Raw genomic sequence first — 16,869 nt, forward strand, 5'->3', positions numbered from 1 at the left:
CACCAAAAGCTTTGTTTTTCCAAAGGTGCATCCAGTAACTTTACTTTAACATGGTCAGGCAAAGACTGATCCTTCAACCAAGCATGTTCACGATTACAGCCCCAGTCATAGCTGCCCTACATGAAGCTTCCAGTGCATCATAACCACACTGCAGAAAATGGTTATTAACCTGCTGAGTGTTATGAATATGATCCTGCAGTGCCTTTTTGTCAATAGGCTCAGGAGAGGCTAACTTTTTCTGTAAATCATCCAGGAGAAAATCTTGGTACTGAAACATGTGAAAAAGGCAGTTAAGAGACCTCACGGCTAGGGTAGTAGAGGTATATACTTTTTTACCCCATCTCTCCAGGGACCTTGCTTCTCTGTCAGCTGGCAGTGGGTTTTTGGCAGAGGAGGAAGCCACTCCCTTGGGACCCTGTGAAATAGTTTCTAGGTCCACAGAGTGAGCCTTAAAAAGGTGCTTGTGAGTGTCAGGGACCCAGTAATATCTGTCCGGCTTGACAGGAGCAGGAGGAAGAGAATCAGGGTTGGCACTGGAGTCAGAGAAAACATCATCTAAAATATCCATAACTGGAGGGATAGCCAAGGGTCTGTGCTGGGGAAGCTTGAGGAAAGTACGAAGCCTTTTCCTAGAGTCAGAGAATTCCTGACCCTGCCATTGAAAATGTTCCCTCATGGAATGCAGGACTTCACCAAAAGAGAAATCCTCTGGAGGGGAGGCAGAGGGAATGGATTCCTTAGCATCAGAGTCCTCGTAGGCCTGGAAGGGTTCTTCTTGGGTATCAGAATGCTCAGAATCCCCAGAGGCTTCATCCGAGGAGAGGTCTTCCGCCTGCTCAGTTCTAGGTCTTTTTTCTGCAGGTGGCTGAGAACCCCTGTCCGGATGAGGCTGAGACCCCCTGATAAGGGAAATAAGATCTGCAGCCAGAGACATGATCTGCTTATCAGATGAAAGGGCCTGGGCAGGTTTAGGATGGGCCTTGGCCTGACTGGCGGCCTTAGCACGTGCAAAGGCCTTGATGGACATGGAAACAGGAGGCCTAGCAGCCCCACGTGCAGGCGTTACCTTGTCCACAGGAATGGTGTTGGGTAGATCCAGAACTTCGGTTTCCAGAGGAAAATCCACAACCGGCACCGGAGAGATCTCAGAGACCGAAGGTCATGTTAACGCTGTGTCGTCGGCCTGGAGCGGTTGATTTACCACTTCCGAGGGGACCGGAACGCTAGCAGAGGATTTAGGAGTAGTATCGGTAGTGGACACGGGCCGAGGATGTCGGTCCCGGTCCTTGCGTTTTTTAGCAGATTGGGTTGTCGGTTGATCCGACGGCATGATATACGCAAAGGATTCACCGAAAAAGTCCTCGGCGAATTCTGCCCGGCGCCTGAGAGTGTGCTTATTAAAGCAAGCACAGGCAGCACAGGCCGAGACGTCGTGGTCTGGGCCCAGGCAAGGAAGGCAGAGAGAATGGAAGTCCTTATGAGGTACTTGTTTACCACAAGACAAACAATTATTAACTTTCTCAATTTGTTCTGACATCGGCTGAGGCAACAATAAATGTTCCCCAACGGGGTACTTAGCTTTTAGATGACTTTGGTACTGAAAACACAGGAGCTGATCGACCGGCACTTGCGAACTGCTTCTGCTTCGGGCACCGCGCGGCAAGAAAGACTGAAGAAGATGGCGTCGGCCGATGCCTTTATACTCCAGCCGTTGTGACGTCGGAGAGGAGGCGACACCAGCCGACGCCGGACCCAGACTTTGGAATTCGGCCGACTGAGGGCTGCCTGAGGCAGGACAACCCATATGTTATGACTGCAGTTGCATTCTTGAAGGACATCTGCACTCAGATCTGGTTAAAATAAATGAAACACTGATGGAGTACAGCAACACAAACAACAAAAAGCTGGAAAAAATGGAAGAAACTTTAAACAGATATTCAGATGAGGTGAAAAAGCTGCAAAAGAAGAGGCTGAAATGAAGAAATGTCTGGCTGAATATGAGACTGCTCAGGAAGAGATGTTCCAAAAAAAATAAAAGCATTACAGGGCAGAGCACATAGTGAAAAGCTGAGATTTTCAGATATACAAGAGAAGTTGGAAGGAACTCACTGCACTAATTTTATGAAAGCACAAATAAGCAACTGGACTGGTATTCCACAGCAGGAATTGTTAGTTGAAAAGGCACACTGTGTGTATGCTCTAAATCTGGCTATGATAAAGCAATTTTAATAGTACATATGTAATCCTACCAGCAGGAGGAGTTGATTCTGACAAAACTGCTGCAGAAGGACAAAATACTAAAAGTTGGAGACAGCAGTGTGTTTGTGGAGAATGACTAGTCATTGTACACCAGGCAGAAGAGAAATAAATTCATTCCACTATTCAGGGAATGTTGAGAGACAGATATAAGATTCAAACTGCTGTACACAGCTGTCCTCCAGGTATTCTTCCCTGGAGGGACAAAATAACTTTTTGATGAAGTACATGCTAAGCAGGAAATACAAACGTTTGCCCAACAAAAAGTGAGTTCTGAAACAGAAAGATTCTGCTTCTTGTTCTTCTGGTAATAACGATCAGGGAGAGACTATGCCTGTAAAACCTTTTCAACTGTTTCAATGGAAAATGCTGGACAGAAGAAGGGAGCATAACAGTTGACTAGAAGAATCGAGAGTACAGTGGAAATGAAGCAGAGACAGGATTGGAGAGATGGAGATGAACAGTAATAAAACCAGTAACTTAATGTGGGATTACAATGCAATAATTATATTTGTGAAATATAACAGAACAAGACAACCTGGAGATATTGGGACTTTTTTAGAATTTGATGGACTTGTCGGGGATGCTAAAGTATATGCCCTACTTCATGTCATTAACATTCACAAAAAAATGCTTTGAGGAGGGTAAGAGAGGCGAGAAAGTTCACTCAAGTAAAGAAAACTTGTTTTTTTCTTAATAGTTCTAATTGTGTGCTGTATTGTTTTCTTTGCATGCTATATAGTGAAGTTTTCTCAATTTTTAAGTGTAATGGGGATTGTAAATAGGTACTGCTATTCTTTTTTTTCCTTTCTTTTCCCCTTCTCTCTTGTTCAGTTTTAAAAAATGTAGGCAGTGCAATGTAAAAAGCCTGGTTAAAAGAGCATGACAGAAGAAAAACTAATGTGCTTTTTCTCATTCTTGCATGGAGAATGATTGGATTAAGGACCTTTGACTGATTTAGTAACAAAATTTAAAGAGAAAACAAAGGAAAAACAACACTGAATATTATGAGGCTTTTTTTTCTAGCAAATTCACGTATGCTTAGCAACAATTCTGTACCTGGCCCTCATGTCTCCATGGAAACAATGTTATAAATAGAAACTGAATGTCTAGTTCTTATGTCTCCATGGAGATAATCTGATAAAGAGAAACTGGTTACAGTCTGATGGAGTGTGATTGGCTGGGGGGGGGGAGAAACTGGCTAGGAGATCATGTTCTCTGAAAGCATTCAGGGGTTTTCCCAGCTGGGAGAGCTATAAAGATAAGACAAAACCAGTTAACACTTAGACGCACAGGCTGCACCATGCATCTTAGCATGGATAACCTTTCATTTAGGTTAACTCAAGTCTGTACGTGTGGCTGTCAGTTTGGGACATGTGTTCCTATTGGGAGGGTAAAACAAATATTTGAAGATGTACCTAGTTTTGTATGTTCGTATTAAATTAATAGGTTTTAGGGGGGTATTTTTTTGTGGGCTTTCAATAAAACAAAGTTTTGTAAAACGTGATGTAGGCTCAGATGGATACGAACAACTATATAAGTTCAACCTGCCTAACAGCGTATGCATGTAATACAAAAGCTGGAACTAGACATCTACATAAAAGGTGGGAATAATAACTTTTTAATACAATGATGCTTTCTGTAATCACCTTAAATGCCAAAGGTCTTAAAGACAAATACAAAAAAAAAAAAGACGACTAGTGAAGTGTATTAAAAATGTAGAGTGCAAATAGGTATGTTACCGGAGACGTACTTGGAAAGAAATTAACATGTGAATTTGATAAAGAAAGGTTTTTCAGGATGGTTACTAGGGAGAATATCTGGCAACAAAAGAAAAGAGCAGTATTTATATTAGTTGCAAGAAAAACTCCAATAGTGACAGAATAGGATCAAAAAGATAATAATGGCAGATTTGCAGTGCTAAGAGCTACTGGAAAGGGAGGAGAATTACACTGGCATGTATTTATATTCTACCTAAAACTGCTTAAGAAAATTCTGGGAGGAGTAATCAGTTTTCAGCAAGGAATATTACTTACAGGTGGAGACTGGAATTTGATTTGCAGCAGTGAACATGTGTCTGTGAGGTCCAGAAGGGATAGTATAACAAAGTATAACAAAGGACAATAGATTTTTTGAAGAAATTTACGAAACTATCTGGCATGGAAGATGGGAATTCCATAATAAGAGTTCAGATTGAATTTGCATATTATTTCCCAAGATATAAAAATTAGGCTAGGCTACACAGAATTTACATTTCACAGGAATATGTGCATTTAAATTGAAGGTCTTGGTATGCACCCAATAACTATTTCAGATCATGCACCAATAATACCTAAAATAAAAACACAGGGTAATGAAATAAAAATTAGACACTGACACTTTCCTATCTATCTACTGAAGAGAGAGGAATTTAAGGAATGGGTAGTAGAGATTATTCAGGAGCTATTCGATTGGACAGAAATTACTTGTGAAAATACAGCTAGGTAGTGAGATAAAATTAGAGTAGAGTTTAAAAACAGGGTGGAAATAAAAGAAAGGAAGCTATGGTTAAGAAGTAAAAAAACTATTTAGAAGAACTGACAAATGTTAAAGTATTGCAGAATAGGGGGTATCTCACTGAACAAGAGAAGGATCAACTGCAGCATGATAAGCAGAAAATTAGGGATTACTTTAATAATATACATGAGTTTAGAAAGACTCCGGTTAAGCAACTGTTAGAGCACAAAATCTTTTAGCACAATGACTCAGACAACAGAATGTAGAAAGTGTTGCCACCAAGCTTAGAGAGCCGATAACAAGGAAGGTAACAAGAGATCCTGTAGAAGTATTAGAAGTATTTTGGAAATTCTAAAAGTCTATATAAAGCAGAGAAATATGGAAATCAAGAAAAGATACAAATGGAAATGTTTATGGAAGAATTAAATATGCAAAGGGTAGATGTAGATGATGTTCAATTACTAATGGTTAGGATAGGAAGAGATGAGATAAAAATTATGATGTATAACCAATCTACAGGAAAGTCCCCGGGAATAAAACCTCTAAGATCTGGAAGGTTTGAACAGTATTTTAAGAGGAGGAGAAGTATCAACATCCTTGAAGAAAGCAGTGGTAGCTGTAATACATTCAGAGAATAAAGTGCCATCAGATCCAGCTTCATACAGACCCACTTCAATACTAAACCATGACTATAAAGTGTTCATGTCTATAATGGCTAAAAGAATGGCAAATGCAATGTTAAAATTGATGGATATAGACCAATGTGGTTTATGCAAGGATGCAAACATTTGACAACATTAATAGAACATTCATGATCCAGAGGGAAGCAGAATGTAAGAGTATACTGTTGTTGGTGGGTCTTGATGCAGAAAAAGCATTTGAGAGTAAGCTGGGACTTTATGAGCAGGGCAATGGAAGCATTTCAATTTCCTGAAAAATTATAAAGTTGATTAGGATGATATATGAAGGATCAGAGGTGAAAAATTAAAGTAGGTGGGATCTTGTCTGATAATTTTTGCTTGAACAGAGGAACTATGCAGAGGTGTCTTCTTTCCCTCTTGTTATCTGCACTATATTTGGAAGCACTGGCAAAGAAAATAAGGGACTCAGAAATTCAAGGATATAAAAAAAAGCTGACTATTTGCAGATTATATAATTTTTTACCTGACAAAACCAGGAGGAGACATTAACAGTGTTATGGAACATTTTGAGACAGTTTCAAATCTTTTTGGGATACAGAATTAATGAAGCTCAAACAATAGGAATCTGTCTGGCACCAACGCCCTGCACCCACCACCCAGGACCTGCACCTGTTTGTTCAAGAAAACTGAGATCCAAACCACCCAGCACAAAAATACACAAAATCAAGAAAAGATACAAATGGAAATGTTTATGGAAGAATTAAATATGCAAAGGGTAGATGTAGATGATGTTCAATTACTAATGGTTAGGATAGGAAGAGATGAGATAAAAATTATGATGTATAACCAATCTACAGGAAAGTCCCCGGGAATAAAACCTCTAAGATCTGGAAGGTTTGAACAGTATTTTAAGAGGAGGAGAAGTATCAACATCCTTGAAGAAAGCAGTGGTAGCTGTAATACATTCAGAGAATAAAGTGCCATCAGATCCAGCTTCATACAGACCCACTTCAATACTAAACCATGACTATAAAGTGTTCATGTCTATAATGGCTAAAAGAATGGCAAATGCAATGTTAAAATTGATGGATATAGACCAATGTGGTTTATGCAAGGGATGCAAACATTTGACAACATTAATAGAACATTCATGATCCAGAGGGAAGCAGAATGTAAGAGTATACTGTTGTTGGTGGGTCTTGATGCAGAAAAAGCATTTGAGAGTAAGCTGGGACTTTATGAGCAGGGCAATGGAAGCATTTCAATTTCCTGAAAAATTATAAAGTTGATTAGGATGATATATGAAGGATCAGAGGTGAAAAATTAAAGTAGGTGGGATCTTGTCTGATAATTTTTGCTTGAACAGAGGAACTATGCAGAGGTGTCTTCTTTCCCTCTTGTTATCTGCACTATATTTGGAAGCACTGGCAAAGAAAATAAGGGACTCAGAAATTCAAGGATATAAAAAAAAGCTGACTATTTGCAGATTATATAATTTTTTACCTGACAAAACCAGGAGGAGACATTAACAGTGTTATGGAACATTTTGAGACAGTTTCAAATCTTTTTGGGATACAAAATTAATGAAGCTAAAACAATAGGAATATAGGTAAATTATGTACCCACATAAAAACTGGTTCATCAATATCCATATTTATGGGGGCATAATAAAATGAAGTATTCAGGAGTATGGATTAAAAATCATTCTGGTATAGCAGATAAGGATATGTGGGAAGAGACTAAACACAAGATAATACAAAAACTGAGAAAATTGAAAATTTGTTATATGGATATTAAGATACAAACAGTTAAAATGTTTTTAGTCCCTTTAGTCTTAATACACAGGTCAGGCATATTTTATCAACCAGAGGAAAAGTTGTGGATAGAAATTAATAAAGACTTGAAGGACTTTATCTGGGAAGGGAAGATGGCAAGAGTCAAGTGGGTTAAGCTGATTCTTCCAATACAACAGGGAAGATTAGGATTACCCAATTTAAAGAGGCATTTCATAGCTACTCAGTTAAGGCTCCTAGACATAGCATAAACAGAAAACTATAATTCAAAGTGGAAAGGGATGATGATGAAACGAGGGGAAGCTCAAGAAACAAGGAAAGACTTGGATTTTGGATGCAGGCCTTAAAGGAGAACAACAATAATCATACAGAATATTGTATCTATAAAGCAGCAGAAAGCATCCCATGAACTAAGCCAACAAAGGAATGGACAAAGGACATTCTGCCGATAGGGATATAGGCAATAAGCAAGAGTGGGCTGAAATTTATTGGAGAAAACTGGCAAAGGAACCCAAGGTATTGGGAGGAAATAACTAGAGAGGGAAAAATGACAGAATGGAATATGCCAAGAATTTATTTTGACTGCAGGTTAGCGATTGTCTTCCCTATCAAGGACTGATGGAGTATAAGCAAAGTGAAAGAAACAGGAAGTCCTAAATGAAAAACCAACACTGGTAAAGTTTTTAATATAATCTAGAACAGAAGCTGCCATTAGAAAAGGAATAATTAGTACAGCATATAAAATACTGTATAACTACAAGAATAAATTGGATGAGGTTAGAAAGAATTGGGAAGATATACTGGATAAGCAATTCACAAAAACAACGGGAGGATATATGTATGTCTCCCAAATATGCCACAAAATCTAGATTTAGGAATTTTACTTGGAAATGTTTACATAGATATTTTTATACCCTAATTATACTCCACACAATGTTTCTTTAGGTAGATAGCAAATGTTGGAGATGTGACGAGGAAGAGAGAGATAAATGGGAACATATTTTCTGGGAGTGTGGTGAGTTGGCAGACTTTAAGGATGCACTCTCGGAGATGTTGGACAGGCAGATTTGTCTGATGAGGGAGATGATTTTTCTGAGCTACGATACAAAATCAGAATTGCCTAGATGTAGGAAGGCCTTGCTGTGTCTAATTATGGTGGCTGCTATAAAAGCAATTACTACAAAATGGAAACCAAACTCTAAACCAACTACAGTATAAGTAGTGAATATAGTAGCAGAGAGAAAACAACTGGAACTGAGATCTTTAAAAAAGGGTAGAAGCAAACTACATAGGAAAAAAATAGGAACTGTAGGAACAAAATATACAGGGGAGCAATGAGGTTTAAAAGAAAGCGGGACTTAAATGAGCTATGCAGTATTTGAAGGAAAATGATTGGGTAAGTGATGTATAATGCTTGCAACTGGGAGTGTCAATATGGTTTATGATATAAAATGCTTGTACATAGGATTGTGCCTGTATGGTTTGTTTTCATTTATTTAAATGCATGACTGCCTGTGGCGTTATGTGATGATTTAATAAAGATGTTTATTGTTTAAAAAAAAGGCAGAACAGAAACTGAATAATGTATGTAATGTTGCTTAGGTTATATCATATATAGCAATATATGTGAAGTATAATGTTTGTAAATGTGAACTTGTTAACACAGTTTGATTACTTTTATATAAATGTAAATTTGTCTATGTCATAAGTGGTAATTCAACAAAGGTGTTTAAAAAAATAAAAACAATCAAAGCTACACTTAGTGACTTTACTGTTAGTAAGGAACTAAGGAATAAAGCACAATATAAAACAAAGATGGAGCCATCGATCAGACAACTATTTCATTCAGCAGGATAACTTGTTGAAATTGCTTCCTTTTTATAAAGTTTTAAAATCCTGGAGTTAGTATATTTACAGAGAAGTCCTACTACTGTTTAAAAGTACTACCATTTTTTTCTGAAAAGAAATTAAATGGGGATTCAATGGTTCTAAAATACAAAAAAAGAAAAAAAAAAGCTGCATTTTACCAGCTTGTTAAAACCACTGACATGTAATCCCTTTTCAGGGGTAAAGTCTGATTAAGTGAATCACATAGAAGGTAAATGGTCAGTTGTGTCAGTTGAACCAGGACTGCTACAAGTAGCAAATGGTCTTAAACCACTCCATCAAATGTGATGTCGGCTCATACAAAAAAGAAGAAAACATTTAATATTTTTATTTCTAGCATTAAAGCACAGGCTGAAGTGCTGATAATCCTGTGGCTTAGCTGAGTTTGAAAATGTAAACTGACCCATGAGGGCTAGCAGCTCCTCTTTCCCACAGATGACATCACCTGCTAGGTACACAAATACTGTACTTGTAGGGTAGGGATGTCATCCATCCTGAGGGATAAGAATATATTCTCTGGCAAACTTGGAATAACCTACACAAATCAGCAGCATAAACGCTCCCATTAAGATACTACGAATTTATGGAATTTGGTTGTCTGATTACTGATGTACTGAAGGTTGTGGTACTTTTGTATAATAGCAACCAGATTTCGAGCCTGGTGTAACTGATGATGTTATCACGAAATGACGTTATGGTAACCTAGAAAGGGGTCTGTGAACTGCCAATCAGTATTCTCTCATCTGGGTGCTGAAAGAGGAGCAGGAATAATGGCCAAATTCCTCTTCCTAGGTAGCGTCCTTTACCGGTGTAAAGTAATGCTAACAGAAATGCCCAGGGAAGAAGAAATACTGCAGTGCTTAGTACATAAACAAGCAGAGATTCTTCCACAGAGAAGTGTGGTTATCATAGTGTTTACTCTCACGGAATACTCACTCCCAGCAAAGTACAAATCAGTGAAAGGCATACAAACAGGTGGATTGTCGTCTGTCTAAAGGCAAAGCATGTTAAAGTGCCTCGCAGCGCTATACATAACCAAACCCAACTTAAAAAGGAACACATCAGTGCAGAGGCCAAAAAAAGTCAATGATTGCCCACCTTACTTCATCCCTCCATGAAGTTAGAGCCAAAGGAAATGGTTAGCAATGCACATGTAAAGAAGCACATGACCCTCAAGAGTTGCTGTCACCAGCAAGCTGCTGCTGTATGCCTTAACGGCATTTTCCATTCATTCATGGCACTAAAGGACACTACCCAAGAGCAGGATTTTACCATTATTCCCGGTTCGGTCTCACAAACAATGTGATAAAGTAATTTGGAGTTTACATACCCCATTTCACTGCGACATTAAGTAGTTCTGGTATAACTGTAGCAATGATGGTGAGTTCCAAACCTGGTTGCGATAATACACAAGTACCAAGGCTGCTCTTTCAAGACAAAGCAGCTGATCAGAACTTTCACTTTTTATTCTGTAATATGATTGGAGGTCTGGCTATCTCCATTTTTATTATAATTGGGGTAGTAGCGGAGGAGACTTCTCGTGCACTTTATCAGTTTTCTTCACTCCACAGTCTTCAATTTAATGGTCTTTGTCAAGACAGTTACCAATAAAGCCAACTAAATAGGAACTTTATGGCTTTTCAAGAATCACATAAATAGGTGTGCAATACTTACAATAAAAGTCCCTGGCATTTTCCACACATGGACATTAAATGTCAGCATGCTAATGCATTAAGTGAATGAAGAAATTTAGCTAGCTGATTAATGGAAACAAGTACTGCTGACTATACGCTGTTGCAAAGCAATACAAAACACACACACACACACAAAAAAGTTTTTAAAATGTCTAACTAGGACTACAAAAATTACATAACGGCAAGCAAAGGCATCCTTGTCTCAGCTCCCGTCATGCGGGTGACATATTTGCTGACAGACAAACACACTGGGTAAATGAGTTGCAATGAGAGAAACCATAAAAGTCAAGAAAACATCATTCCATTCATGAAAAGAAAGCTATTCACACCAAACTAGTATCTTTCTGTTAAGGACATGGAGTACTGTAGTGTTGGAATACCAAAGAGGTAATAGATGGTTAGTAAGCGGGGTTGGGGAGGCATAGTTTGTGACAGCTGTAAAAATGGTATCCCTGAACAGAAAGACTAAAGTCCATAGTAACAGTAACCTAAAATCTGCTTGTTGAAATTACATGGGACAAGAAACTCTCCAGAAAAATTAAATTGTGTATTTTCATATTCCAGGTTTGGATGCATCTACTACAGAGAACATAATTTCAAAGTATAACACTGGCAGCCATAGACATTTTTAGCTAAAAATTCAACAGCAGCATACATCTTAAATGAAAATTCACTTTGCCCTCAAATTACACAAGGCACCATGCTAAAGGTAACCCAAAGCCTTACCTGTAGCCAGAGCTTGTTATTTATAGCATCGCGTCCAGTTGCAATACATTGAAATGTTGCATTCTGTCCAGCATTAACTTCAACATCTCCAAGGCGAAGGAAGTGAGGTGATTTATCTGAAAGATAAACAGAGTGAATCTATAGCCTTATATTTATAAAACTCTCTCTCCTCTGTATGCATTGACAAGCAAGAAAATGGAAGAAATTTAAACCAAAGGATAATAAGCACATGAAAAATCAAGCCATTCCTTAAATTCAGCTCTGTCTGTGTCAGTTTGTAGGAGGTTTTCTTTAAGAACCTCTTGAAAAGGCAGTCAGTGACTGTCAAAGACCTGACAGGAATTAATGACAGTTTTTGTTTTGCTTACTACTACTCCAGGTTAATATGAAAGGAGGTTGCAAAGACTTGTCAAAGGATGATGAGAGACCATGACAGTAAACCAGTAAACAAAATATTTTTTAATTTGTGAGAGAAGGAAGTACAGACTTGTCATGAAACATGACAAATGTGATGAAACTATGACTGAAAATAAATCAGCAAAAGACTTCTAACCAGATGCTCAAAAAATTAATCTACACTATTATTTATTTATTTATTATCAGTTTGATTACCGGGGAAGTCCACTGGGCCAAGAAGTGCCAAATTTTCAGTGGAGGCCCGGGGAGAAAAGCTCCATCAACAATTCAATACAATAAAGGTTAAAGTACAAATCAGGTTACAAAGTATTCAAAACATTAAACAGTGTTACCAATTTCCAGTATCCAGGAAACTAGGGTTTCTCAAACTCTGGAGTGACCTATGAAAATGTGCATGTAAATGCAACATCCATTATTTTTTGCTGCTGGCACATGCACATATAATCATTCTTAACTTCACAGTATTAACCCTCAATATCCGATAGATGCTATGAATCTCAGTGATGCAAAATTATGTTTTGCTGTCTACAGCAGTTTTCAAAACACACTGGAAAAAAAAAATATAGGACTCTCCATGAAAAGGATCAGTGGGCTTACCCAGTTAAAAATGTATACATAAATAAATAAATTAAAACAAATAGTTAACACTTTTACTCTGCGGCCTATGCCCTCCTTGCTCACATTTTTTGACATGGATCCAGTGCAACAATTTGTGTCACCCATTTCTCCTGGTCTCTAGTGGTAAGTATTGTAGCTTCCCTCTAGTCCCCGGTCAAGTCCTTTCCTCTCTAGTCAACTTCCATGTGGCATTCTCTGGACTCCCTCCATCAACTTAATGGCTTTTTCCTGGTATCATGTCCAGAACTACACCTGAAGGTGTGGTCTAACCAGTGCACTGTAGAGGAGAAGCATTCATTACACATCTGTTTTGGATGTCTGTACTTCCTAGGCCTTGTGTTTTACAGCTCCCAATAAGAGTCACCAGCTCTCTCTTCAACTCCTACTTTATCTATCTTGGTGCCTCCTCACTCTTCTCACTATTATACCTTGACCAACACCCCCATCCCACAACACAGCATCTTCCTCTTGACGTCATCTGTCATAGTTAAAACAAAGTACTCACTTGGAACACTGCCCTTTTTTCACAGTCTTCAGTGATCTTTCTCCCATCTTTCATCAGCTTGTTCAGATCATCAGCTTGTTCCGATTTCTTTCCATCAACTTTTCTACTTTATGGGTAAAACGTTCTTGTTCCACTTCCTGATATTTTCTGTCAAATCCTTTTCAACCTGTGCTTTTGCTGCCCTCATCAACTTAGCTGCGAATCTGAAGGCCTCTCTTCCATACCTTAGCACAATGCTGACCATTTATGAGTCCTGTGAACTCTAAATTTCACACCAATACTGAGGTAACAGACAGACATGAAACTATTAAACCTTCTTCTAATGTTAGAACTGGGAGCAATTTTGTTGTCCAGTGTGAAGTTCACCCCCCAGTACCGACAAGTACAAAAAGGGACAAAGTGATGCTACCTAAAGTGCAGATAAATCTGCCACCATTTTTAACCAGGTTTTGTACCAAGAGAATGGAGAACAGTTAACACTCATTCTTCTGCAAAAGGGAGGACCTTCCATAGACCTAGGAGTCTGACCAGCCTTATATACAAAGCTATGAAAAGACTTTTCATTGAACTAATCAGTCAGGACATAGGAACTTCCAAATACTGGACCCGTCTCAGTATGAATTCGTCAAGGGCAGGTCATGCTTACTCAACCCAGTGGACTTTTTTTAAAAGGTCACCAAAGCAATAGATGAAGGCAAGACTATACACACTGCACACCTCGACCTGATCAAACCTTTTGACAATTTCCCCACTTGGGCACAGTAGAAAAGCTAAATAAAATGGGAATAAACCTCTATGTGACTTGCAGGATTGCCAGCTAACTCACAGATGGGATGCAGATAATCAAAACAGGGGAAGTTACCACCACAAAGACACCAGTCACCAATGGAGTCCCCTTCTGGTTCTGTGCTGGGACCTCTTCTTTTAGTATCAACTTTTCTGAAGTAAAAGCCAATCTCAAAGGGCTCTGGATGCCTAAGTATGCTGTGGACTGCAAGACAGAAGCAGTTCAATGAATCACCAAATGCCTTCACCATCCTGCAGAAAGGTTTGTCTCAAATAAATAACTGGTGCTAAAATCATGGATTGAAATTAATTGCTGTATTCTTTGGGAAGGTATCTAAAGTACAGTTGTGTACACTTACCATAAATGGAGATGTTCGAGTATATTCACTGTTGCAGTCATCAGATTTGGGTTATCTGCTTGCAGTAGCCCTCAGTCGGTCTGATTATCAAAGTCTTGGGTCCTGCGTCGGTTGCTGTCTCATCTTCCATGACATCAGGTAGTTAGGGGTATAAAGCAAGCAGCTGACGCCATTACATCAGTTTTTCTTGCGACAGATGTCAGGTGCCCCCATAATGGGAAACAATTATTTATATAAGGTTACACCTCCCACAAAAAAAAGCAAATACACCAAAACGCTTTAAGTACAGTAAACAAGAATAGATGTACAGCCAAAAGAAGTCAGGGGGCTGGAGAGAGGGTAACCAGAATTGCAACAGTGAATACACTCGAACATCTACATTTATGGTAAGTCTACACAACTGTACTATGTTCTTCGTGTTTCACTGTTGCGGTCATCACATTTGGATCGATTCCCAAAGCAAAGGATGGGAAGAGGAAATTAAATAGCATTAGGACCACCTATAAGGCCCTGCAAGACTGCAGTGGCAAGTGGAGTACCTCAGGGTTCAGTCCTGGGGCCGCTCTTGTTTGGCATCTACTTCTCTGAAGTACAGGTCAACAGTAAGGAACTCTGGCTAACAAAGTTTGCAGATGACTGCAAACTGGGAGCCATTATTGAATCCCCAAATGACGTGGATACTCTACAAAAGGGCCTTACAGTAACAGATGCTTGGTGACAGAGCCATGGGCTCAAGCTCAATGCCAAGAAATGTATTGTTATCCCTTTTGGGAAAAAACATGTATCCATGAATTACCATATAGGTGGCAGTACACTAAACACAGAAAGTGTGATAAGAGACTTAGGGACACAGGTGGACAGTGGTCTCACCTTTGATAACCACATCGCCACAACAGTCAGGAAATCCTTCTATGTGGCACACCTCATCACGAAGGGCTTTTCATCCAGAAAAAAGGAGGTCATTGTCCCACTGTACTCATCCCTCATTAGACCCATTATAGAATACAACGCCCCATTTGGTATGTACCTCTCAAGACATCTGCAACAACTGGAAAGGCCACAGAAATACCTCACTAAAAGAATCACAGGCCTAAAGCAGATGCCCCACGCTGACCGCCTTAAAAAACTCCAGCTATACTCTGTCGCATATCGTATATTCAGAGGCTATCTCTGCTTAACATACAAGGCCATGTCAAACCCAGAGCTGTTGGACATGCTACACTTAAAGAAATCCCAATCCCTCAGAGCTACACGCTCCAGGGATCTAAACCTTGTCATCACAATAAACAAAACATGCTGGAGGGATAGGTTCCTGACCCAGAGACTCCCCAGACTCTGGAACAGATTGCCCATACATGTCAAGCAGAGTGCCTCTTTGGACCTCTTCAAGAGGAACCTTGACGATTGGATGGGAGAAAGGAAATTCACCCCAGGGATCACGTCAGTCACCCTGCTAGACAGGGGTCCAGGAAAGTAAATAATGTGGGAAGAAATAGCCAGGGAATTGTTATGGCTAGGCTTGTATAGGCCCCCTAGGGCTGATAGCCTAGTACCAACCTATGAACCTATTGGCAAATGGTAATGCTTGGTGAAGGTATGTATGGAACTCCAGGTAGCAGCTTCTAGGATGTCCCTTATAGTGACACCTCTGAGAAAGGATGTAGAGGTAGATGCAGCCCTGGTTAAATGTGGTCTTATCCCCTGTGGGGTAGGTTTTCCATGGTGCTTATAGCAGAAAAGAATGCAATGACCTATCTATTTAGAAATGGTTTGCTTTGAAATGGCCTTCCCCTCTGCCCCTGCAGCAAATGCAACCAGCAGCTGTTCAGATTTCCTGAGAGGTTTAGTCCTGTCCCAGTAAAATCTAAGTTGTCAGTGCACATCTAAGGAGTGCAGTATTCATTCTCCTTTGTTCTGTTGATTAGAAAATAAGGTTGGCAAATGAATGGACTGACTAAGAGCCACACTGGATACCACCTTGGGCATGAAGGAGGGATTGGTCCTGAGGGACACCCTGTCCACATGAAAGATGATGAAAGGCTCCACTGCCATAAGGGCCTGTAATTCAGACACCCTTCTTGCTGAAGTAATGGCTAAAAGGAATGCTGTTTTCCAAGAAAGGATTCAACTCTGCATTTGCAGCTGGCTCAAAAGGAGGTAAAGTGATTTTTTCCAATACAAAATTCAAGTCCCAGGCTGGAGTAGGGGCTCTCCTGGGTGGTCTTAAGTTTTTGGCCCCTCTGAGGAACTGCTTCAGCAGTGGATGGGAGAAGAGGGGTGGTTCTGTGTTGTAATTAGCTGAAATGGGTGAGGCATGAATTTTGATGGAGGAAAAGGAAAGGCCCTTGTGAAGCATCTCAATTAAGTATTGAAGAATCTGAGGTAAATTGGGAGCTGCTGTGCCCGTCCCCTGAGTTTGGTTCCAGGAACAGAATCTTTTCCATTTTTCAGCATAAGAATTTCTAGTACTAGGCCTCCTTGCCTCCAGAATGACATCCAACACTTGCTTACTGAGGGATGGTAACGGAGAGAGCAGGTAATTAGCCAGGCTGCCAGGTTCAGGGTTTGGAGCGGAGAATGCAGAATCTGGCCCTCCTGCTGGGGCAGCAGGGTAGGTGTCTGAGGCAGGTGCCATGGTGCCAGCAGTAAAACACTGCTCAAAAAGGGGTACCAGTGTTGGCGTGGCCAGTC

At 39.8% G+C, this 16,869-nt stretch overlaps 1 protein-coding gene across 17 annotated transcripts in view; it reads right to left on the reverse strand.

Moving 5' to 3' along the window:
* PTPRK (protein tyrosine phosphatase receptor type K) overlaps positions 1–16,869 on the reverse strand; it is a 3,469,591-nt gene that overhangs the window by 2,071,262 nt on the left and 1,381,460 nt on the right. For all 17 annotated transcript variants that reach the window (XM_044064217.1, XM_044064183.1, XM_044064208.1 and 14 more), the window contains exon 5: positions 11,494–11,609. In XM_044064217.1, the coding sequence (XP_043920152.1) occupies positions 11,494–11,609 (116 nt within the window). The remainder of the gene's footprint in view (positions 1–11,493; positions 11,610–16,869) is intronic.

Source organism: Protopterus annectens, chromosome 1.part0 (assembly GCF_019279795.1).
Source record: "Protopterus annectens isolate FY-2018-M chromosome 1.part0, PAN1.0, whole genome shotgun sequence".
In the NCBI taxonomy this organism is placed as follows: Eukaryota; Metazoa; Chordata; order Ceratodontiformes; family Protopteridae; genus Protopterus; species Protopterus annectens.